The following is a 26,960-nucleotide window of genomic DNA, read 5'->3' as shown; positions in this document are numbered from 1 at the left end:
TTGAAGAATGCAACTTCTTCTGAACTGCTTATTTTAATGGTTGGCGTTAGGATACTCGCATTTTTTTCTCATATTTTTGCCTTAACTTGGTATCACAACCATGCATTCACATTAGTTGTCCTTGATAACTAGTGCACACACGTACGTATATAACCTTTTTTCGGCGAATTGAGGCTTACGAATTTTAGTTGAGTGATTTTTGTGCTCTCCATCCCACTCTAAAATAGTAATTAACCGTTTGATCATGAGATTCCCAATTATGGTTTTCAGTTCATCAATCCATTTGACAACCTTGTCTTTACTAGAATTTAGCGAAAGTATCGATATGTCTAAATTCCCAACTATATTAATACTCTATCACGTTCCCTACTTTAGCCAATAAGCTTGGCATCCTTTTTGGTTATAAAGTGGCTTTTTCCTAGTAGTTGTTTTTAAACATTTTTAGGTCTGTGTATGACTACGGCATTCGTTATAGCTTTGTACAACTTATTGAAAGTTATCAGTTCATCACAACTTTTGTTTCCATGACTTATTCGTTTGTTTCGTTCGTTTTAGTTGATATTAAAGAAAATTTGAAATGGGAAGGAAAAAGATAGAAATCAAACGGATCGACGATGAGCGCAATCGTCAAGTGACGTTCACGAAAAGAAAGTTGGGTCTCATGAAGAAAGCTTACGAATTGAGCGTACTCTGTGACTGTGAGATCGCTCTCATCATATTCAACAGTGCCAAGCGTTTATTTCAATACGCCAGCTCCGACATTAATCATGTCCTTCTTCGTTACACAGATTATACTGAACCACATGAGTCGAAAAACAACAAGGATATCATAGAGGTGAGTTGCATGTTCATTTTCAGAAAATGCCTTCTTTTTGCATTATGTACCAGTCATGTAGTTGTATTTGTTAATTTGGCACGCAGATTTAGGTAGGCTCTTATTCTGTTCCAGCGATTCTTTCTTAGGAGGGGATAGTTTGTGCTATTATTTTAGGCATTTGTGTTTTTTTATGCTGTGTGTCGCAGCTATTAATTTCGATCGCCCAATGATTTTGCAGGTAAAGTGCCGGTTCGTTGTCGTCGCAAGCCTTAATTAATGTGTCCGTTTGATTTCTTTTTCAAACCATGCTATATTAGGGGGCCGCACAAAGTCAGAGAGTTGTTTACTATCCTAATTTCCGTCTCCTGAATATCAGATACTTAATTGCATTTCGTATTTAGTAATTTGGCTTAGCCTTGAAGTTGTTATATCACTGTATCACTCGTCCATTGTGGTTCAGTGCTTTCTTTACCTGAAATGGTTTATGATGATTACATAAACTGGTGGGTTTTGACTTTGCTATATACCAAGAAGTAAGTGGTCTTGTTGATTAAAATAGTCCATTTTTTGCTAATGTTCATATTACCACCTTCTGTGGGAGGTTCTCTCGTGAGCCTTAAGTGGATATGGAAGTATTAGTCGTCCATTCATTTTTTTTTTGATGGGTTTATTTCGACCACAATAATTCTCAAAGATTGCGGAATTACATCCGGTGCATCCTTTATCAACCCTTATGGGCCCTCTTTGAATCCTCTTTCCTTCATTCTTGCATATTTTTCATTTCACTAATCTCTTATTTTCGCCGTTTAAAACGTCTTTATGGTTTTCGAATATTCCCCAAGCGCATAAATGGCTTACTAACCACTTAGCATAACTACGATTAAATGATGTCAGCTTTCTTTAGCTCTTTCCAGAATTTGAATCTCACCCTTAAATCAAATTCGTCTTCATAAATTCATCCTTCCTCTTATGCATGAACACCCGAACCTGTCACAAGTTTTTCCCCTGGACTAGTTTATTTCCCTTTTGAACTACATAAAGTCCATTCAACTGTTAATCATACTTTCATATATTTTAACGCTCACCTTTCCAAGGATCAGTTTTTTCATATTTTTGTTCAGTTTATCGTCTAAAGTCCGATGATGTTACGAAAGTGTTGAGCTTTTAGAAACGGTTAAATAATGCCATCCGCGGCTGCAGAACTACGTCTAAATCAATCTTCCTTAGCTTCTATTCTCCATATATTTTATTTATCGTGACCCACTTTGCGCATTATCGCTATTATCAGCTGAAAAGATTACCGTTTAATTCTAATATCCCTTTCAATATCCGTATGGGGGACCATATCAGTTAAATTTATTGCTCACTTCTGGAGGGTGATAGGCCAACTTGCAATGCCGTATTTTCGCACCACCCGATAATCGTTATCTTACATTTTGCTTACTTGAATACCCCATTTCCTCATAAGATTGGAATCGCTGTTAATTCATAGATTCTTGTTAGCTTTGCTGACACTAGTTAGTAATTTTGGTCGTTAGTCATTTCAATCGCGATAGGAGGTTGGTTGTGCTTAGACAGACTTAGTACTTATTTAGGGAAAACTTCCGTAGTTCTGTTTGTTCTTTTCTACAGACCGTGTCTCTGTTTCTATCCGTATTTCACTAATGGAAACCCTATTCATGAGGAACTTTATAAACTTCTCGGACGCACACCGTCTTGGAGTAGAAATGCACGCCAGTGTGTATGTGGTGGCATTAAATTTATGCGATTGCGTGAAAGAAACTTGCACGGGCTTAAGTATGTGTGTGTCGACGGCTGCTTGAGGATTTAGTGAACGCGACACAATCAATCGTTCGCAAAGTTGTTGAACGTCGGAGTGAATCTCAAAATATGAACGCTTCAATTCTTTTTCTTGGACTTTCTCCATTTACCACTTAATCGGTCGGATGTGGGCATAGCCTTATTGTCTTTGGTTCCACTGTCATGCGTCAGCAACATTTACATACGAATAAGCTTCGATTTTCATTTTTAATTCTTTGGAATGTAATAGCACACTGCTTTGCTAAAACTGTCCGATTTTACGCTCCTGATAAGTCACCGTAAGGACTGACAGTAGCGTAGTTGTTTCTCTAGGTTATAAAAGTAGGCAAACGTGTAAAATAGACTTCATTTTTTGCTTATTTTTTTATTCTTCATATTTCGCATTAGTTGATTCCCCGCTCTCGACGGTCTTTTTTCCAAACTGGAAGGCACATTGCTACAAATAATGACTTTAAGACTGACAAACAGCTTCGAGCGAATCTTTCTTTGCACAAGGATTGCCTATGTGCTCAAACATTATCTTCCAACGAGTATATTAACACTGTTTTATTTTAACACCACCAAAATTATCACTTTCCTTGCTTAGCAGTTTGTTTATTTGCAATGGCTTATGAAGTATTTTAACTAATCGATTCTGCCCACCCGCCTTTCGTGGTATTTAGGGACTAGTGACTACGCTCGTCCATAATTTGTGAAAGCATTGTTAAACGCTTTTTGGCTACGTCTGTTTGTACGTGTTAAAAGTTTTTTTACTGGCAGAGTATTACGGCATAATAGATGGCCATATTTGACCTACGTCAGACTGCCATGTCTGTTATGCGGTCTCGGGCATCGGCAGTTATGGCCGAGAAACAATTTAAAGTTCGTCCACCGCTTTTCAGCCGGGTGTTCTGTTGTACCCAGTACCCGGAGTCTACAATAAGGGCCTACATTGTCGGTGGGCTAAATTTTTTAAGGGTTGTCTTAACCCATAATCAGGTCAGCCTCTAGTTGTTTATGGTACATTGATGATTCGCCATGGTTGTAATGCGATAGGTATCGTACTATTCTAAGTCTGGAGGGATAGTCTAGCTGCTGGTTGGCCTGACTAATGTGCGCTCTTGAACATAATTGATTGCTGAGCATCAACTTTTGCCTTAGGGGTTTAATTTAGGCTATGATTTTTCCATGGGTAATGTACCGCGAGGAAACTATAATCAAAAACAAAACCACTTGTTTTGTTAGTAGTCAAATCACTTCAGCGGGTGCAAAATTGTCGTTGAGTCAATGCATGGAAGTATGCAATGCTGAGTGAAGAACAGAATAAAAGAATTTAATAGTCATGCTAGGGGGTCAGTTGTCACGATAAAACCACTGCCAACGCCGCTGCTGCTGCTGTTGTTGTTCGCATACTTATCAGCTTTTTGTATGATCTTGCGGTTTTGTGTGTCACCCTCTCTGGGGGAGGGTAGAGCAACCTTTTATATTTTAAATTTAATTGAGACGCCCTCACCCGCAAGCACGCACGCATACACAGCTACACACGCTCACAAAGTCTAGAATTATTGCTATCATGATTTATCACTCTTCTGTCTTTTTGTATCCACCCTAACTTATTACTTGGCCGCGCATGAATGTGGAGAAAATCCGTAATTGTACATTGGGCTTTCGACTGCTCATGAAATACGTGATCAGTACATAGCCTCTGGCAATAAATTTTACCCCATTTGATTTGAAGTATTTTACTCTTAGCGGATGGACGGTGTCATGGTCGGAAGTATTTCGTGTCTAACTGATACTCATTTTTAAACGTGGATTACAACATGTGGTTCAATGCATTGTCCAGCTTTCATTGTATGCTCATTTCTTCCCAACTCCTAGCTGCACTCTGAGGATAACCACTTGGTGAACGGACACTACCCTGCTCCAAATAGCTATTTCCTGTCCCCATTTTCGTGCTTTTAGTCAGTAATGCTTTTTACGGGACGTTTGTCAAGATATCTTAACCATGATTATGCTAGCTAGACTGCCGATTTTCGTGTATTTGCATGGTTGTTTTAGTTGCCTAACGATAACGAAATCGGTGTGTTAGTATGCAGCATTCAATAAATATTTATTGAGTAAATTATCTAAACTTAATTGCTCAACATTTCGGTTGCGTTTATTTAAGTTAGAAAATGCAAATACTCAAAGTGTAACTGGTTTGCTTTTGTGGCCTTCGGTTGTAGAAGCTAAAAAACTACTGGAGTCCTGTGTCATCGCAGGTGTTTTCATTTTGCAAGTATGACTTTTTTCGCAAGAAAATTTTATCAATTGGCCACCTGGCAAAGCATCGCCCCTGCTGGTGTTTATCATTAACACGAACACACCAAAGGCGCTATTCATGGACTGACACCCTAGGGCAAATTTTAATGTTGATGGCTGAAATAAACTTTACGGTAACATTTCTTAAACTTATTCGGTAGGATAACTGTTGAAGGAAACCTCCGTAACGAACCTTCTGACCTTTGACTTATCACCCCACCATTAAAGCAACTCTCGTTAAATTACCAAACCCCTCAATTTTGCATTCATCTACGATATTTGTGCTAATTTCTGTCTTGCCAGTTCTTCGACTTTTCGTAAACCTTTTCACCAATTTATTAGATAATAGTCCCTTAACCAGTCGTTTCACCAAAAAGTGAAGCAAAACCTACCACCAATTCATGTTTATAAATATTTGTTAATTTCTTAATATTTTCAAGCACACTTTGTACTTTTTAGTAACTTTATTCACACTTTTCCCAGTGATGCTCAACTTCCAAAGCATATCTAGGACCAATGTTGTGCGATCTTAACCCTACTTTTCAGCATCCTAGTTTCAATTATACAACCTTACTTTTTTGGATTTCGCAATAAGCCCAAAGTTCACCGAACCTAACTCTCTTTGGAAGGTGATATTGTTATGTTTATAGAAGCGTATGTATCCAGAGCAAGGAAACGGCTCATCATTTGGCTACTTAATTTCCACTGGGAATTGACCTATTTCCTATCAGGCTGGCTAAACAACACCCACGCTCTCTGTTTCCTTGCCTCAAGACCTTAGAAAACTATCGCATATTCATTTTCTTAATTTTATGGGATTTGGTTTGAGTATACGACAATCAAAGTCCAAAGTCCAACCAGCTTTATTCGTATCCATGACCTTAAGGAGGGCAATTTCTGCAAAACACTAATAACTTCAAATTGCTTATTGCAGAGATCCTCTTTTTTCAATGTCAGTCACTTTTTCTGCGATATTTTCAGGAACGTTATCCCATTACCTCCGCGTCAACTGCTTGAATCAGATGCTGTACAGTGACCCGTGCCACAAATATGCTTCTTTCTGGAACGTCCAGCCGACAAATCATGCATAGCCTAAATATTTACCTTAGTTTGCCATTCTTTACAAAGAGCTGCACGATTACTCCCATTTTGAGATACTTCTAGTCTGCAAGTACCCTTCAAAAAAAGTTTCGCTAAACAGTGTGCAAATATTGGGTTCTAGTTAGTTACTTTCTATGTAGCTTGTTTATTATACACAAAATAGAATTAGGGTGGCCAATTTTCTGATTTAGTTTTGTATGAGATAGGACACTTTGCTGCTCATCACGTATATGAGACCTCAGGGGTCAGTGAAAATAGTACCAGTCTCTTGTCAAATAATTCCTTTTGTGCATTTCCACGCAGACCCCAGTTTGAGTCATTACACACTTCTCACCTATAACAATATACTTAGCCCCCAACCGCTGATTTCTTCTGCTTCTGGCCGCACGACCCCTCGGACTGTTCGTGCACGTATGTACGTCAGCGGGAGCGTGATGGTGTAGCGGGGGTGATGTGGCGTAGTGGGGCCTTGGGAGAAGGGGGGTAGGGACAAAAGGGTAGTAGGCGTGCGCACCCGCCCATGCAATCATAACGGAAGCACGTTGACACCTCGTATATTCACGCAAGCCCTGCCAAATGTGGCTCTGGGAGGTCAGCATGTGCACCCTTTTTTACTTTCGGGACGAGCATTTGTGTGTATGCAGAAAAAGATTTCAATTCTTCTAGTGTGGGTGGACAGGTGACACTGGTAACGGTTTGTTTGTTTAGGCACCTCTAGACTTCAGGTGCATCTGTTATTTCTTTTCCAGCTAAGGATGATATATAGGTGGGAAGTCCGCAAAAATACTCCTTTCTGCCCTTAAAATCTGGGTCTTCCATGTGATTGTTAGTATTCGAATGACTGTAACCTCAATCGGACATATGTATGACCATATCAGCAGCTCGCTTCACTTTTTCCGCATTTTGATGGAGAATTCTGGTCATCGAATCGAGTCAGTTTGGTAGTTTGGGATCATTCCCCTTCTGTTGGGGAGCTGACCTCTAGTAAACCTTGAAAACTAGTGTAGCAATTGTTAATCTGCTTTTGTAAAACAATGTGATGAGGCTTGAGTTTGTTTTTATTGTATCGACTGCATAAAATTCACCACTTATCACGATTTCTACGGACATGATCAAAAAGGTTAACTGTTTCGGTACGTGTTTACTGATACTCAGTTATTTTCCTTTTTTTGGTATTTTTTGCTTGTGCAATTTAATAGAAAGGAATGTAACTTTAGATCTAGGCAAGAAATGAAAATTTGACTAACAGGCGGAAACTGCCACGTTAGTTCTTGGATTTCTTCCGTAAATACGGCGCAAGATCGGCACATTTCTATTGCTAGCTTCTTTCACAGACGATACTGTAAATTCCAACGCGGGCATTAAATATGTGACTCGACTCAGGTTCCGTGCTCAATGATAAGTAATTTTCCTTTCTGTTCGTTAGATAAGCGGCAGATAAATAAGCCAATTATTGCAATAGCTTTGCTGATAAACTCTCATTTAACAACTCCTATTATGCATTCCATGTCCTCCCCTTTTTGCGTGACTTCATTTTGTAATATTATGTGGGCTGTCCGACTGATTATTGTCTATAGGGTTCTCCTACATCCATGTCTTGCGTGGTTAGAGTTTTTTGGAATCAAGTTACCGGTATGAAAATCCTCTACATTCACGCTCTTAGACCTTGGAAAGAGTCGGTGATTTTGCTAAATGCTGATGAAAGAATCATTGATGAGTATTTGGAATTAAGCCACGGTGCTCCGTTAACCTTGTAGGATTTTTTGTTGCACAATAATGGCATTTTTCGAGCCATCTGCATCCATTTTCCGTAATAATGTTTGGTGTATAGTACGAATTTGTTCCTGGTATGTCCTTTAAAATGCGCAATATAATCTTGGCTACCTAAACATAGCGCTGAAACAAAGAAAATCTCAAGTATCCGTGTTCTATAAAATCGTGTTTATGTCACAAAGCAAGATGCAGTGTTAAAGTCGTAGATATTCGTTTGTAGTATTCTTTATTTGACATGCCAAGGAACTACTCACCACAGCAGTAACCTGTTTACATTTGCAAACTCCTTGACTCGCTTTATCTCTAATCCAACGCTCATCTGATTGGAGGAGAACTGGCCTTTGAAGCTTTTTGGTCGGTGGGCCTTTCGCAACATTTATAACAAACTGGGACTTCTCGGATGGTTTCCCATTTGTCCTCATGTGACATCTGTATTTTGGCTGTTTTAGTACCTATTCTTTGAACTTTTTTCTGGCGTTATCTTGCTCTAGCGTTTTTGGGTGGCATACTTTCTTGTCCAGAGCGGTTCGAACCCTGACTACGTGAGTACTCATTGTCTGCCATTGGTCCCACATCTTCGCCACCGATCAAAACTATCTTCGCATAAATATTACGATTTTCCTATAGTTTAATTGCTATGTTAATTGTCCTAACACGTTCCAAACCGCACGACGTTTGGGTGTTAAATCACATTAATCTTCTGATCTGGGGTGTTTTGGCTCAACCATCCCTAACACCGACTGGCACCGCAATACCCTGAATTCACATTTGTTCCGTGGTGTTGAAAACTGTACCATTAAAAACTTACGAACCACTTTGGAGCCTCCTTTTTGTGCCTATTATTATTTCATCCATACATTCGTGAATCCCGTTTGGAGAGATATTTGGTCTACTTTGTTGTGCGTGTAACTATTGATAAATCCTCCAACAAACTTATGAGAAGCCCTATTTTATGTTTGTTGTTTGAACTGCAATATAAAACAGCTACGCTAAATAAATTGCGTTAATTTCCACACAATACAAAATATTCGGTCCTTGAGCGATTTTCCTCAAAACTATACGATTGTCTGTCACAAGATTGATACACTTCACAAATACCACTGTTTTTATTTTCACCACTCGTGTTAGACGGGAATCCTGGCACCTTATGAAATTTAGGAATGGTTTAGAGTTAAAATATGGCAACCAATGTTTGTAGATGCTGAACAAACGGGATAACAAATCCTATAGCCTGCCCATTAATTCTACGGGCTTATCGGACACCAGTGGGAGTTCACCAACAGCACCGACTCTCGACTACCACCAGAAGACTCCCAGTGCTGCAGTGGCTGCTGTTGCGAATGTTTTCGCTTACCGCACGGGGGCAGCCTCCTCGGGCCATGGTTCGGATGCTTTGGACGGTCTTCTGCGTCCGCCCATAGTGGCCACCGGCAATGGTACTACCCTTTCAACCGTTGGAAGTGGCGGCGATGGGGGCGGTGGTCTGGTGGAGGAAGAGGAAAATGATGAAGAGGACTGTCTAGCACCTTCGCAGCCCTCCGACCTACCCAACGACTACTCTGTTGTGGACTCGGGATCAGGAGCGCTTCCTTTCGGTCAATTTGGTCAGCCACAGCAGGAGGGACCCTCGGGCTACGTGCCTGGCACAAAAATGTTCGTGCTGCCTCCGCCCAACCAACATCACACTCGACTGCCGGACCTCGTGGCTCCGCCCGAGGTTTGTCTGATGAAGTCACAAGACGAGGTAGGACTGGGTGAGGAGATCAAAGACATTGTCAATTGCTCGGACAAGAATCCAGATGGCCAGCAGGCCAGTGCTGGAGGCAGGGAGATTGATAGATTGAGCGAACACGCAGGAACCCCTTTAATGGTCAGGGTAAGAGTTTTACACCTTTCACTAAACCTCGGCGACTCAATAAACGCGAAAATTTGTGCCAGATTCCAATATTCGCGTCTATCTGTACACTTTGGTCCAAAGGGAGTAAAAATAATGAGTATATTCCCTCGAATAGGTTATTAAGCCTCTCTCAATACCAAAAACGAAATTGCATTTTCTAATGCTCCGTGTTCCACGTTTTTCAGAACCCACAACATTATTACGTGGGATATAGGGTACGTTGCCTTAATTGGCATAATCGAACCTCCATTAACTCATCTAATGCAGGCCTTCTAGTGGCCATGCGTTACATGTGGCTATTTTAACCAAAGCCTATTTTCGTATTATGAACTGTAAATAGACGGTGATATACTTTAACCGCTAGTTACCATAACTGCTTATTAACAGGAATACTAGATAAATAATTGTCTTTGGAGACTTTGGGTGATTTGAACGATAAGGCTATGTCGAATCATTTTGTTTTTCTGGACCCATTTATAAGTGAAGTGGCATTCATCCGCAACTTTGGCGCACCTACTTCCCCGTCCGATTATTTTTTTTTCATGGAAAAGTCGTGCCTGCAATGATTTGCCATTTCATCGTTACTCATGTAAATACAAACACCCCATTTTCATTATTTCAGTATACCATTCATATTATTATTTTTGAAAAGTTGTTTCCAAAAATTCTCACTTTCTTAATTCTTAGCATGAACACTAGTTTTATATCAGAACTGCTAGCTTCTGCAATCGCCTGGGTGCATATTTTCGCTGTAAAAATGGTGGCATTGTGGGATCAAGTTACACCAATAATATATTAACGCTCTTCCTGTGTAACCTTTAATCAATAAACTTATGCAGTGTACGAAAGACAATTTAAATGAACCGATTCATGTATTCCCTTGAGTATCTTGAAGTTGATATTAACATATTACTGTGGTTGCCATGTTTTTCTCGTTGAATCGGATTCAAGGTATGAGCTTTGTATTTGTATTTTGTTCAGTCCCCAAAAAAGTAGCCATTGTTTTTTGGTAGGCATACTTTCCTTTTCATGCTAGGTCGGACGGTGAAATTCCCTCTCAATCATAGTTCATTCTTAACTATTTTAAGCTGTGTTTTTAGTCACAGGGATCACATTCGCTCCAAACTTACTGTCTGTTTTAATTGGTAGGACTTTATCCCGAATAAGTATGCAATTAGCTTTCACTTTGCTACAATGTTATTACCATTCCTTCGGAATGTCTCGTTGATTACACTACACCCTAAAGCCTGCATATACTTGCTTTAAAGGGCTTGAGCACGTTGTAGAAAGCAAATGTGAAATCTTCAGCCTAGCTTTTTCTTTGACAAATTTACCGTTTGTCTACATTTTGCGAAATCCTTGAAGTTTTACTATTGTTGACACTTCTGAAAGTCGAAGGGATGTTTTGGGATGGTTTGACTTGTTAGTAGCACCGGTGTGTGCGCGTATGAATGCCCTGTTGAGTGTAGATAAATAATTACGATAAATTTCTCTGCCTTTCGCCCATCTGTGGATCATACCGAACAGATGCGCCTCTTCTTTTCCGTGCGGGCAGGGATGTCTGGCCTCTACATCGTGTATGTGTGCATTTGTGTATGGTTGCGGGTGCGTACACTTTGGGGGATGCGTGAGATCAGCGATTATTTCGTGGATTTTGTTTCTCCGAATTCTGTCCCTTTCTCCCTTGAAACTATATCACCAGCAAATAGGGTTGTATAGTCCTTCCCCATTTTTAACCGAGGCAACAGTTTTAGAATGTACGTGTACTTTGGTGCACTGAAGCCTATACATTAAAGATGCCGGTAAATCCGAAAAATGTAATGTGGCGAGCAACGTGTGTTGATATCGTGGAGCACTTTATTGGTCTCCGGCGTCAATACACATTTGGCAGTGTGCATAAATTGTGCAATGCACTTTCCAAACTCGCGGATATATTCATCGCTGTGTTAACCACTCCTGTATGACTTCACTATACCATTGATAGTGCCACTATTCATGTCAATTTCACCTAACTTCAAGTGTGGCAGTCATCTATCTTAATTATTACGTATTAAAATGTACTTGACAAAATTCCCCTATTTTGGCAACTGCAACCACGTAAACTAGTGCTCTCAGGGATCGCAAATCCCTGTTCTTCTCCAATGCTCTGGGTTGCATTCTCTCAATAATTCTCATGGTCATTTTTAAATCCCCTCCTTTAAAGTTTGTCTATACGCGCGAAAATTTTTTGTTCATGTGTGGAAGTAATAGTCTTGTCAGAACAGTATTTGTGTGCATGAAGGCAAAAAATCACGGTTTGACAAGCACAGTTTCGGCTTAGCTACTTCACTTTCTTCGAGTGTACTTATTTATGCTCACCTTAGGCTCTTTCACGGAATCTGTTCGCATTTTTCAATTGCTGCATATCCTCGATTTCATCCCCTTCTCTGTTGACTTTGAGTCCGCTAATACCCTAGGTGCAATAGCTAGGAAGTAACTTGAGGTATGTGCGTTATTAGCATTGATGGAACGTGCTAGCCCTGGAAGTTGGTTTATACTACGTCAAGCAATTAAGACACATCTTTAATTGTTCTTCACACTGGTTGACTTTTATTCCCCTTTATTGAATTCAGTCCCATCACTGTTTTGCGCATTGCAATGCTCAACCGAGACCTCTGGAGTTATTGAGATAAAAACACATCGTGTTTAACCGCGGGATTCCACATCTGATTTAAGTGATTTCAAAGTTCATATGATAACCATTTGCTGAATTTAGTGCTCATTAATAGTTTTCTTGGGTACCTAAAGCCTCGATACTGTATTTGTTTAAGTTATAACTGAGAGCAATGGCTTATCCTGAGCATGAATTGTGAATTTGGAAATCCGAGCTAAATATTTGTTTCCCTAGAATCAATTGGATAATTATGAATGTAACGGGCAACAAACACCAGCATTACCATGGAATTCATCCTTTGTAGAGTACTGAATGTGCCGAGACTAAAAAGTAAAATGGTCTCATTCACTTTTTAACCAGGCGTGTAACTAGCGCCAAGATATGCAATTTTGCCTGATGGCGCAAGGGTGTGACTTGTGGTGACGTTCTGTAGTCTTGAGCTCTTAAGGAAATTGTCCCATTGTGTGCCCTCATACGTTTATTGCACGCTCCTCTAACGCCTATCAGTTGCTTTTCCATTCTCTTCATCTCTTGTTCAGGGTTATTGCTTAGATCTATTTTTCCATTCACTTCAACAGGGTACGTGGGTAGTTGAATGCTCGAGTAGTGGTAGTGTCTTATTGTGCTACTTGCCGGCGCTTTAGCCCTCTAGTATTGACTTTTTCGCTTCCAACTCTTTGCATCATCGAATTCTCTAAGCCTATTTACGCACTGTGCGTGTAGTTTATGGTTGTATTATTTCAGTTCAAGACCTTATCATTCTCGATATGTTTCGAGAACTTTTGTGCTGATCGCAGAGTTGAGCGGTTTCCGATATCGACCCCGCCTCAGGTTTTGAGAACTCGGTGAATTAATAATTCCACCTAATCGGTCTGTTTTTCTACTTTAGTCCTTTCTTCAATAAATATTTTGTTCATTTTCGCAAATCCCTCTTAGGTAAGTACTTTGTCCGCCATAATAACGAAAAGACTCCTTTTACCAGTAATGCATGACGATATATTTTTCAGTGGTTGTGGTTTTGGCAGATCTGGCACTTCCAGTATGCTGTAGATTCCAACGAGGATACGCAAAATCAGAAGTTTGCATATGGCTGAAAGACCATTCCTCTGTTTTTTATTGCCTATTGACGACAGCATTTACAAAGTTTAACCAAGACTGCTTTTTTTTGCAACTCCTCTGAATATCTTGGCACTTTATAATTGTATTAAAGCTATATATGCACTCCACCCATGATTTCGCCATTTCAGTCTAAAAATACCTCAAGGTATCACCCACACACACCATACTCATCTGATTCAAATAGGAGCATCCGTTTGTTGGGTATTTTAATCTCAAGCCTACGTTGAAAAGGCATCTTCCAAATAGTTTTTCTATAGTGCTGATTTTCACAAAATATATTCTACAATACCACGGCCTTCTAAGCATGTAACAGAAACAGCTTTCTTGTAAAACATGTATGTACTTGTCAGTACATGATTTACTTGCCAGGTGTATTTTTACTGCGACGCTGCGATTTCAACACACTGCAACTTGTTTACCGTCATGTTAAGGTAACCTCTCATTTCAAACATGAGAGGTAGAAGCATGAAATTACAACTTTTTGGAGGCCACAAAGCGGATGAGAAGCAGCCTGAGTTGCTCTAAATTTATTGCATAACATTTCTTCTTTGAGATAAATTTTGACTGGCGTCGCGGTTTTGAAAGAATAATCATACCCCTTATCCACGCAAGCCGAGGATGTATTTGTTACTGCGCCATGGATTCAAACACTATCTCAAACTGGGGGTCCTTAATTTGTATTGAAGGAAAATTCAGACAGGCGATTTCCACGTTGCGTCGATCGAGCGCTTTGAATCACTTATTAACTTTACACATTCGTTCGAGTCAGTTTAACCCTCAACCGGAGTTGAGTAGGTTTTGGTGGACCTCGTCGCCGCCAGACTGTAATTTATTGTTCCACTACACGGAATACCGTAAAGTAAGCCCATTTTTAAGTCATTACCCTTTTGGATGAGAGTGTTTTGATTATAGTGCGCAAGCTAATTTAAACAGCAAGGCGCCTAACATTGTCCGAACAGTGTGGGGACGGTCGGTCTAGGAAGCTCCCCTTCTTTGAAAGGTGACTACCGTTGACCAGTACGGGGCATTACACCCCTTTGGCAGTGGAGAAAGCGTTTAGTTATGTCATAGCAAATTGCTCGTGTTTGTTTGAACGGGAAAGCTGTAACTCTTTGTAGTACCACTATTCTGCTGTATAGTTCCCCTTTTTTTCTACTGTTTGTCATTTAGTATGGACCTCTTCATATGCGCCAAAGCGTTACATTTCGTGCATTGAAACGAAAATTTCGTAGTTACAAACTTGGGAAATCGGCATCCGTATTAGCTTTGTTTTTTTACATTCATCCAAGGATGTTTTTTGGAAAGCCATATCATCCAGAGCATGCGATGCAAACACCAGTGTCGTACGCAACTACAAAACACGCATACTCTATTCTTGCAGCCTGCGTCAGCTCTTGCCATTACTGATGGCCACTTCGTGGATTCAGATTTCGATCCCCGTTCGTACCTGTGTAGTCGTTCGAGTCTTCTAAAGGCGCCTGCAGCAAAGCATTGCCCCAACCCCAACCTAGCGACTCCCTTCGCTGCGCAGGAGTCTTCACGTTGTGCTTCTGCCGCTGGGGGCTACGCGAACAGTCCTTTCAGTAACTCTCACACTAGACATGCCTCGGGTTCCGCCGCCTACCTTCGTGGCAATCTAATGGTGGTGCCGTCTGGCAATGGGGTCGGCAGCGGTAGCAGCGGTGGTGGTAGTGGCGGTAGTGGAGGGGGTGGCTCCTACCTTTCCGACTCCGACCTCCAACAGACCTCTCATCACATTGCCTCGGTCTCCTCCTCTCCGGGTCTGTGCATTAAATCGATCAGCCCTACCACCTCCGCTCACGACCTGCTGTTTGCTCACTCGAGGCCGCAGCACCAGATGATACCCCATCCCCAGCCGCCCCCACCTCCCCCCAATCTCCTTTTTTGCCCTACGAGTAGCACAAGCAACGACTTCTTTTCTTCAATGAGCTCAGATCCCGACGGACCGCTGCAGCTGCGTAAATCTCCGACGGTGAATTATTCGGCCGGTGGTGAGGGGGTGAATGCGACGCCATGGGACAGTGGAAGTCTGCCGGATCAGCACTCGGCTGGGGGTAGTGTCCTGGCTCCAGTGATGGATGACTACTCGCAGCCTCCACAGCACACACCGTCGTCCATGTATTTCTCCATGAGAAACACTGTCGGAGATACCAGTGGTAGTAGCGATGTTAATTCTGTACAGGCCTGTGGTGGAAGAGCTGGCGAATCCTTTCAATCGCGACCGGGTGAGCAATTTTTTAAATCCTTTTGTTATTTGCCATTAACTTGTTCACTTGGCATGGCACAGGTTCATCCAAAATAATTTGCTTCTTGCGGTTGCTATTTAGAGTCTTGATTCTTCAAACAATGAACTTTTAATTTCTGAGGAATTTATATGGGACAACAATCTGACTCTTAGTGGTTAAAAATGGTAGAAGCTTGCTATGATGAAGAAGTGGGTGTAACTGATGCCCGACGGAATAATATTGTCGATAAATCTGTTTGGACAATCCTACCTTAAATGAAAGCTTGGAAATTCCACTCTCTCTAAGGTATGGTCATTTATTAGATAATGGTGCTAAATTTGTGGATTTACAGACAACCCAACTGCATTACTAGATGGGCTATCTTGTTGTCCTTGTGATGTGATGCCTTGTTGAATTCGCCGATATTGCTGAGTGATTAATGAATTCTTTTATTCTAATCATTCGTTTATTTAATTATTTGAGACCAAGGCAATCTTACTTCGATTACATTAAAACCTCTCTGTATGAGTAAATTCGCATTTGTGATTTGAAATAAACTGTGGTATCCCTAGCTGAGGCATGCTTAGCCCCCTTTTTCGTTTGTCTGATGACGTGGTTGGAGCGTTCCATCTTTTTTCTCTAAAATTTTTTTCTCGACCACCTCTACTACCTAAATGGATTTGTTTTATTTTCTCCTGAATTAAACCATTCTGGAGGCGCCATTGTGTTAAGCTGCTAATGCACCAATAGCAATCTTGTTTCTACATATTATTAGCTTTTATATTCATAAATAGTATTTTAACCGGTAAAAGAAATTTAAAGCAAATCAACACATTTTTAAACCTCAGTTTGATGCTTTGAGATACTTACGGAGGGGATTTTCTGTAAAGTTTATGACATATCGTTTTTCGACTATTATTCATAATTATCCAACTTTAACCGTAGCTGCTATTTGAAATCGTCCGGAAATTCGTTCTGCCTGCGCTTCCAATCATCATCCGAACTACGTCAGAATTGAAAAATTGAGGTATCGAGATAATGAGGCTATATCGAAACTACGTAGAGCTCTTAGTGCAGATGTCCAGATAGCGTTTTACTTGCGCTATGGGTCACTTTTGCATTTCTCTTTAACCTACTCGAAATTTACTTTTACTTATTTCCTGATCAAGTGATGTCTCCACCTTATCCATCATGAAAATTACTGTTTGTGTGTGCTTCTTTTATTTGGCAATGGAATTTAAAATATGACGATATGACTGAAGTACCGGCGGTCTTCTGTTGACCTAAGGATTTAGTAGAAATTCGCGGAATGTTCACAAAGCGACAGTCCGTTGATTTGCATGATGACTGGTTTCTTTGGGACTCACATTGCGCTTCAGTTTTGGATTCACTTCAATTGGACCAGCAGGAAAGCTGAGGCGTGAAATGATATTCCTACGGGAGGGTTTGGTGCCTTCGGTGTGACTTTTTGCTACCACCCTGAGAGGACCAAAATGTGCTCACTCCATATTCCTCAATGGCAATAGCGCCATTTCTTCATCATCATATTATTTCCGACTTCCTCTCCTAAAAAGCTCCCTTATTTATTACTACCGCGGTTCTTGCTGAGGGTACTTCTTGTGGCTGACGCAGGACTAATATATCACAGAAGGCCAAAACTCACGATTACTGTCGAAGGGGCGAATAGAGCGAGCGAGTGAGGGAAAGGGGAGGAGAAAAAAATAAGGAGCGCGCGTGTTAGGTGCATGACTAGAAGGCGATGTGCAGAAGCACACGCGCATTGTGAATAAAGGACAATTGTTTCATCACCGTTGCCTTTTTCTTTATCGAACAAGTGTTTGGATATGAGCGCTTTTATTTTTTTAGAGCTTACACATGCACACAACTTGCTTTTTAAGTGGACTCTGATTAAACTAAGCCCAGCTATAGGTGGTCCTTGTCTTGACTAGGCTTGAGCCTGCCTTCTCGCCTTCCCATTAGTTACTATGGTTCCGATTCTCTGATCATATTAATTTCCTCGCAAAGTCTACTTTGGTCCATGATCTTACCTCCGTCGGTTAACGTTGTAGAGACGATTGAATTTATTATCGCACTTCAGTTGGTATCACCTTACTTTTCGAAAGTCATGCAATTAACAACTTTGAAAATCGTCTATTATCATCAAGGCCATCATATGATTGATTACACTAGGGTGTCCTTTGTACCTCGAATTTCCTTTTATCCTTTATTTAGACTATCAATAAGGAGTAAATTGGGCCTTTTACTTTCTTTCAGTGCGTAGAATAATAATAATAATAACAGTAAGGAGTGTTATTTTTAAATTGGGGACTTTTGCCCCTAGCCTTCACTTTTATTTTGTCAAGGTTATAAGTTTCCACTTGGTTTCCTTCACAAACAAACACACCTTTTAGGTGTTCCACGACGATGCGTTCCCGGTGTGATGCCAGCTGGCTGTTTTCCCCCACGGACTGGTCTTCCCTCAGCCGAAAACTTTAACACCTTTGTTACAATTGACTCCGTAAATTCAATTACCGGCAGCCTCCCCTCCACTTCCCCCTCACTCCCCGTCCCGCTGAAGCGCTTTCGACGACACTAACCCGCGCTCTTTCTCACCCCACCTCCTCACTCCTTCAAACCAAACATTGAGACCATAACAGAAGGTAATCCTATCTAAATGTTGTCGTCGTCGTCATTGTCATCATCATACTATCACCCAGTTACGATTCGCACGACTATTCTGACACTGACGGTTTTATAAAATACTGAAAAAGAATATCTCCTTAACTGGAAATTTCATCTTTTCCTATACACATGCGCATATTTTTGCATCCCTGTGCACTTCAAAAAAGGAGGCTCGACGGCTTCATCTGGACAGGCACGCGGCGTAATCAGGCGCACGTGCAAGGAGAATGTGTGCACGAATCTCCCGGTCTGAGAGACGAAAAACAAACATATTTTTGTATATCCCCTTGGCTGCCCTCTAGAATCAGCTATATCTGCGTCTGTGAGCAATCCCCGCTTGCCCACTCTTGAGTGGGTGTTTGTAAACACATGTTTATTCGCGTTCGTGTGCGTGCGTTCTTCAGTATGCGCATCTGCGCGCGGACGTGCCTGTCCAAAAATCGATAGTGCGCGCTCGGGCATCGCGACGACGGCGCGCGGCTTGTGCGCATGTTGAACTGGTTTATCGATCGTCTCTTGCTTGTGCACGTGCGCAACGTCCCGACACGCGCGTGAAGGTGGGGGAGAGGAAGTGTGTACGCATGCAAGTGTGCGTGCGTGCATGCTCCCACCCCCTCAGCATATTTCCAAATCATTCAAGCGACCAAACAGCTTGCTAGTCCGCTTGCTTCTCCCTTCTTGCCCTTCGTATGCCTCTGCTTCTCTCTTCGTTTCAAGTCTAACAAGAGTACGATGACGACGACGACACTGTTTTCCTTCATCTCATTTATGTCAACACTGTAAAAATTGTGCAATATTTCCCCATTCCCACCCTCCGCCCCGCATTATTAGTCCCACTTGCCAGTCGTCTCGCTTCCCTCCCCACAAAAACGCACACTCACCCACAACAGCGCGGTTGGTATTTCTTCTAAGAAGCTGTGCGCGCGTGCCTGCATCCCAAAGAGAGTACTGCGCCCGTGATCACGCCAATTTTAATAATTTATGATTTCATCTACCCGTACCCCTCCGCCTCCTCTTCCTTACGCTATGTCCACTATTTTTTGTGAGGGACTGAATATTATTATCGTTACCAATACATATGCCTCTATCTTATATTAAAATCAACAACATCTGTAACTACTGAGAAGACGACTGTCTCTTTCGCAGCATTTGCTCATACACTACCACAATGCGCCCTATCTCGGAGGTTTGTCAAATGTGCTGCCTTTTGAGATCCTCCTGCCCCTCTGCGCTCATCCTTCTCGAACAAAAAAAAGAACACTTACTTTGAGAGCTTTCTTTTACTAGTCGAGGCGAGGGTTAGGTTCAAGTTGAGGATGCCTTCGACATGTCTTTCGAGTTAATATACCAAAAGTCGTATTGGTAACAAAAATTTTGGTTAGCCATTCGTATTTATGACTGAATTTTATAGTGGGCCAGAATACGCGATTGCTACCCGTTTTTGCCGTTCTTGTATGACCAATCAACGAAGTGGTGGCAGTTAAGCCCAAAATCATGCTCAGAACAGTTCCTTTCTGTATTGTATTCCATGCGTTCAAGTTATTTTTATCATAGTCACGGCGGACGTTGAGATGCGGGAGCAAATCTGTGTTTGTCAGGAAATTAAGGTTCAGAAGTTACTTTTATTCGAGTGCGGTTCAAATGACCGATTAGTTTTGGAGAAGATTTTCCACCCTTCTCTGGATGGCCGAAAAACTAGTAGGATCTTTCTGCGGCTTGAGGGTAGACTTTAATGAACTTATTTTTATCATCAGAAAAATTACCTCTTTTGTAATCCCATGGAGAGGGGGAGAGGTATCTTACACGTTCCCAAAGGATAGATGGATAGTTTTGAAATGTCCAGATGTGGTTGTCTTCGGCCCGCCTTGGCAGTAATTTCACGAGTGGGTTGGCAAATTCCTGAGATTGACGTAGATGTGGTAAATATCTGTAATTGTCTAGGGCTAAACATCCACGATGTTAGACCGAGGTTCATGGCATCAATGAAAGCTTCGTGAGATGTTTGTAACTTAGTGTGAATGTAAATTAACATTAGTTTTTTTGCACAATGGTCCCATGTCGATTTCTTAAACATTTCCATGCCAATGCCCGTATTCATTTACGTTAAAATAATATTGATTGAAATGTGTTAAATTTCTTTCCATTATACCAGTGCTTCTTGAACTCTCCAATAAAATAAAATAATTTCGTGCCTCAATTTTATTTGCCCCTTTCAGGCGTTCCCAAGCCCTTCACTTCAGTCAGCACAAAAGTTGGGTAAGTTTGTAATCCATTTAGTTATAATTATTGGTTCGAAAGACTTGAATTTGGAGGCATCATTGCTTGCTTAGTACTGCTGTCATAACGATGTTCTTAGCATGATCGAACCCGAGCGCCAATTTCGCTGAAGGGCTTGAGCCCTGAGGGACAATGAAAAGGTACATAATTTCTCGTCACAAATGATGGTAAACGAAGACAAGATATTTCTGTTGGAGAATAATCAGAATAGATAGACAAAAGTTACCAGTAATGGTGATAAATTTACATAGTCTTGTCACCAATCTCGTCCAACCACCTCGTACTACAATTTAGCCTAAATCGGGAACCGGTTATCTGATAGATCAATGGCATTGTCTAAGATCTGGATTTCTGAAGTTAAATTACAAAAATTACAAGAATATAGAATACAGCACTCAAACCTGATGCGGCAACTCTGATGTCGGACAAGCCGCCGCTGAACGAATTACACACAGCGCGAAACTATACCACTCAGTGAGTTTTAAGTCGAAATGGTTCGCTTTTGTTCGAAGAAGGCCATCTTATTTTCCGTTGTCACATTTTTGGTCCTTTTTCGACATTATCTGAGGCAAAATTACTCAAATTGGTAGTTCCGACGTAACGTCGCGACTGGGATATATTGAAAAACGAAAGCATCGATGAAACTCCTGCAAACTGAATGTGTTTATAGCCTGTAAAAATTCAGTCATTCGGGTAAATTCCTTACTAAACTACGACAATATGTCAGGTTATTTGCATTTCCCTCTTACAGACGTTTAAAAAGAGGGATGCCATCTTCTAAATTTGCTGTTTCTATTAAAGGTCATCTCATAACTAGTAAATAATTATTGTACTTCAAGTAAAATAAAAAGACTTATTGGAGGATTTATCAAGTAAAGTTACTGTGATTGTGTGGATGACCGATGCGCCAGCGTTAAAGCGTGTTAAACCTAATTTTCCCAAACCTGTTTTGATGCCGTCAGCAACGTCTACAACAGCTTTTCCCTCCTTTAATTGTGGGACTTTTTCTTTGAATTCAAGGACGACATCCAAATGGCTTGGAATGATGTTTGATAAGCCTATTTATTTATACTACTTGTCGCGCCGATCCGGTGGTGCTATAAAATTAACCTTTAAACTGTATTCAATGGTCCAATGACTTGCAACTTAGTACTTGATTCTGGAGACGCAGTCATTCACCTTGGATGGATATGGCGATGACTCAACTTACTTTTCCTTTTCTAGATACGATGAAATTTTTCCACTTTTTTGCGATCTTCTTACTTGTTGTGATAATTCAGATTATCCCACGTGAGGTAAAGAATATAATTGAATGAAGATATTCAACTGCAAAAGCACAGTTTTTAATTATGGGAAATGCTTTGAAAAAAAGTCGGACTAATTTCTTTATTCCTTTCCATTTCACGAAGCACATCACGGTAAGTGAGGGAAGGACTTATCAGCATTCATGTCACAGCCCTTTTGATAACAGCATTTTGCACAGCACACCCACCTCATTACCTTACCACGTTCCAGTCGAGTATTTGTGGTGCCATTTGAAGTGGCGTTCGTGCATGCTTCTTAAACATGTTGCTTAAAGTCTAAAGTGGTCCTATTGACTCTCCAATTACTAACGCCAATGTGATCAGCAACGCGCAGGTTGGAGTTGCAGTTTGTGAATAGAAATGTGCTATAAAACATTTTTTGAATGACAGAGAAGACGAATGTCGAAGACAATACCTGCATTTCTACTAGCTGAACGAAACTTAAATAAAAAATGCAGGATATTTCCCAACGACTATCATGGGCAAGTAAAGTTAATGTAATACTGGCATTGAACGAACAATAAATATTTGTTAGTTTTTAGCTCTACCAGAAGTGACATATGTACGTATTAATCGAGGAATCGTCAAATGTAAGGTGACTTATTAAAAACTTGTAACGCAGCTCTCCATTTGTAATTTTTTGTCCTTTGTGTTCGCCTTTTTGAGAATAAAGTCGATCAGTTACCTTCATGAATAGACATTCATTACCAGTAAAATCTTTCTTAATGTACACCTAATTAGAAGCAGTGCTAAAACCTCAAATTTTGCGAGTGCCTTCGTAAACGCATAATAACTTGTTGGGAGTTGCTTGCCACATCAAAAGAAAACTTAAACAGCCTCTATTCATTTCGTAGGTTTGATAGGAAGAATTGCGGAGAGTACCAATTAAAGCATACCTTATAAATTCACCGCAATTTTCCGCTGACTCAATATTTCTGACGAAAACCTATATAAGCAGGGTAATTTGAAACCTACTTCTATAGCAATCTTCACATCTCACATTACCAATACGCAAACTAGAGTGAGTAAATGGAGCACAGTTTTCCGCAACGGACTCGTTTTGCTGCGAAATAATTAGTCGAGTCGAGAACATTGCTTTATACACTTGGTCCAGCGAGAGTAAAGCATATTCAGATGGTGTTTACATGCACACAAAGCAAAAGAACCCCTTGACATTAACAAATTTCGTCAGGCGGTGATAGGAGAACTGTGTGCATCCTAACAACTACCATATGGCCTTGATCGGCTTTTGTCTCCTGTCTGCCGTCGGCTGCCGCGACCTTTGTCGTTTGTTCAACGCTTACCTCCGACTGCCCGTCGGGGCATCGACGCTACGCTCTTCACATAAACTCTCATATATGACCTATTCACAAAATCCAATAATGAGATAAATGCAAGAAGTCTTGATGGTCCATGCCTGTTTCAAAGAAAACGTCTTCTTCCCCTCTTCACCATCGATTCTATTTAAAATAGATTGCCGCCCCCGTGTAATACCCAGAACAATAATTTAAGAATATCAAGGATTACCATTGCCAGTATTCTGTAAGTGAACTTTCATTAGCATGTCAATGGGAACTTTATCTGAAAGTGTATCAGGGATTTTTTTGAGTGTAAGTGATCAGCAACGCAAGTTTTAGGGGCACTAGCAGATCGGTGCTGAGTTATCATCTGGCTGTATTGATGATTGACATGAGATGCTTAGATAACCCCGTTGAAGCTTTACAAAACAACGTAATATCGTTCATAGTGGGGAATTTAGGTTAAATTTAACCAATAAATTACCACGATGGTACAGGCTACTAGATAATTTATGGAAGGTTGGAAGTCGAATCAGCTCGGTGAGTTCACCAAACAACCGAACGACATTTGTGAGGTAGTAATTTGCACATTCTTTATGACAGCATAAATGTACAGAATCTTCCGGTCTATTTTTAGTAATGGCGTATTCTATTACTAGCCGACGTCTCATTCCATTCGCGGGGCGTATATTAAACAGAAAAGGGGCGCTTTATGATTTCATGCGCGCACGCACACACATTGTCATTATATGGGCAATAAAAGAAGGCACTCCGCGACTCCCCCTTGTTTGAACAGGTGGCATTGTTAAGCCAATTTCCCTGACCATAGTGCGCCCTCCCTTCCCCTTGAAAATTGAGATTGCAGTACTAGAAGCGTTACTCTCTGCTATAACATTAGAATTCCCTTGGCTTATTGCCACTTGATCGCTCTGCCAAAGGTAATGCACGTAGCTACCAAAACGACGTCCATGAAAGCATTCACTGTAACAATAGATTTCGTTATGATGTACAACCGTTCCACACAAACAAACCAGCGCTGCAAAAATCACGTGAAGTTATCAATCGTGATTGATCAAGGCAGAAGATAATTCGTCATTCAGACTAGTACGGTCCCAATTGGGTGGTTTTTTTGTTGATTTTGCAAGCAACTACTCTTATTTACCAGAACTCATATGAAGTGCTTGAGTCCATTGTGTTTCACACATCGCCGCAAAGCGCTTAAATTTTTAGAAGGTTGTACGTTCCAGCATAAAAAGGGCCCCTTGCTGTAGAAGAGACAAAAATGTTAAGTCGTGCCAGAGAGCGCAACTGAAAATCGAAATAGTATAGTTGCCTAGCTGACGCTATGTGGCAGCTTTGGAAGCGCCACATAATGCAGCACACATGCATTATCATTCGCGTACCAACAGAGTAGCGAGAAAGTATTAAAGCTTGACCACCCCTCTATTCTAGCGGCATCAGGGAGAGGCAGCCTGTCACATGTCTGGTAATAAAACAGCAAATGTAGGCATCGCTTGTACAAAGGGCGTGAACCCTAGACCTCAGCGGTTCCTATTACTGTTCTGTCTACTAATAGACTTATTAATTTTCTCCGCTCACGCAGGCTGCTCATGATAACTGACCCCTTTCTGAATGTTTTGTCGGCCTTTTAACTAATCGGCATCCTCTCATCTTGAATGCGGACCAACACCTTTCGAATGAGTTTTAACATCAATGGAATCCTATTCTGCTGCTAAAGAATGGCCAAATCAGCATCACTATTGCATCGCCTATGCCTATTCGTGTTCACATCAACCGCTTTAAAGTTAATCGTTTCCGGGTCTTTTGTCTTGGCATTGATTGTCTGTCAGCGTGTCGTTGGTGTATTCGCTTCAACACTATTACTACGTCCGTGGAATCACGTGAGAAGAAGTTTAATGAGGCGAGTGGAAGGTAGAAATCACAGCTAGAGAAACATTGACCTTAGTAACTGCTGCTGAGTAGAGAGCTTTTTGCATATCTTGCTTTTGATTTTATTGGGCACGAGCTCCCCGTTTAGAGGGGGCTTATTTGAAAGAGACACTTCGTTCTACTGATGAAATGGCAAAGTATTTTTTCCACCGAAGACAGGCTCATTTGCGAGTCTTGTTCAGTGCATGTCAGGTCGTGTATCCAAGCTTACGGCAAAATCCGACACACTGTTTCGGTATTTCCTAGAGCACGCACTTTTAAGGTCACAGAAAGCTCCTATGAATAAACGAGCTTTTCCGACTTACAAAAAAGCTGAAACTGAATAATTTGTGTGAGATAATCTGAAAGCGAATCGCACCCACTTGCGTAGGAGTTTGAAAAGTGACAATGCCTAGAATAGACTTGTGAATTTCCCAACACCAAGGCCAAGTCGACGATGACAATGGTGCAATTCCACTGCAAGCTATATTCATGCCAAACTTTCGTCATGCAGTGTAACGTATGTTCTTGATCCCTCCTCTGAAAATGATTAGGAATGGTTTGTCCACCTTTCGCCAACTGTAAATCTGATTGATACTTGCATGAGAGTTCCAAGTCATAAAGGGAATGAAGTGGAAGAGGATCTTCCTTTTAGTGTTTCCCAGAATTATTCTAACTTTCACTTTATTAAACTCTAGTGCATAATATTTCCGATTATAACAGATCTTAATTTAAAACATTGTTAACACCCTCCTGTAATGGGCTTAATAGCTGTAGGATGCCGAAGCATTTCCATTCCGAATTGCAAGACTTTAAAAATTGCACCCAACTGCGTGTTATGCGAAATGTGCAAAAGTTTCGGTATTTTGGAATATTATGTGTTGTTAATGAATGAATTTGCATGCATTTACTGACCCGTGTGTTGCCCTACTTTTAGCCGATCCATCAGGGATCATCAAGTCATTCAGGTCCACTTCAAGGCAGCATTATTATTACTGTTTTGAAATATGAAATTGTTACGAAATTGATGCAAAAGGCTGTGTGATGTCTGTAACGCAGCTATCGAGACAAACTATCAAGCCGTTCCTGACAGAGTTTTGTATCGTAGGTGAGCGCACGAAGGTATCTACAATATGAACTTGTGAAACACGACGTTAATGGTGGGCTAATCTACAAAAAAACACAAATTTGCCTACCATGTCCGTTTTCTGGTATCTATTCCCTTATAGTCGATTTGTGTGTAGCAAGTGAAGTTCAATTTACGATAATAAAAAGGTCAAATGAATAAACTGGGGCGAAATACTGCAGCATTTAAAAGCGTAGCTTTGCCGCATTCTGCGAACCATCAGCCTGCACAAATCAAGCCATTATATGCGTGTGTGTGTGTGTGGCTATGGCAGCAGTTCACCCCTGTCCAAAATCCGATTAGGCGGTTGATACGAGGCCTGGCAAGGACATGCTGAGGAGGAGAGTAAGTTAGCACTACGTTATCCCATCAGACGGGATATCAAAGCGACTCCAATCTCCCAACCCTCTTTACCCCATCATCATTAACCACACGCGCGCCTATCTACCCGCCCTCTCAACCTATCTAACTGCCCACTCTCTTGTCCTACCACCACTACAGCAACAAAAACAACAACATCTTCGAGTTCTCACACACGTGCAAATCCACACGCCCAAAGGGGACTGGGCTTGAATTTGAAGCAACTCGAGCTATCCATTAATATCTCCTGACGAATCGAGACAATTTATGCCAG

At 41.1% G+C, this 26,960-nt stretch overlaps 1 protein-coding gene across 1 annotated transcript; it reads left to right on the top strand. All coding sequences in view use genetic code 11, as the record gives it.

Moving 5' to 3' along the window:
* Window positions 1-577: 577 nt before the first annotated feature.
* EGR_02970 (Myocyte-specific enhancer factor 2C) lies at window positions 578-18,306 on the top strand (the record flags this gene model as incomplete). Its single annotated transcript, XM_024492219.1, has 4 exons — window positions 578-835; window positions 8,994-9,671; window positions 14,846-15,710; window positions 18,122-18,306. The coding sequence occupies 4 exons, from the start codon at window positions 578-580 to the stop codon at window positions 18,304-18,306; spliced, it is 1,986 nt and encodes a 661-aa protein (XP_024353414.1).
* Between the last annotated feature and the right edge of the window lie 8,654 nt (window positions 18,307-26,960).

The sequence above is a fragment of the Echinococcus granulosus genome (genome assembly GCF_000524195.1).
Source record: "Echinococcus granulosus chromosome Unknown EG_S00014, whole genome shotgun sequence".
In the NCBI taxonomy this organism is placed as follows: domain Eukaryota; kingdom Metazoa; phylum Platyhelminthes; class Cestoda; order Cyclophyllidea; family Taeniidae; genus Echinococcus; species Echinococcus granulosus.
The sequence above is the reverse complement of the archived record's forward strand: the minus strand, read 5'-3'. Positions and strand labels throughout refer to the sequence as shown.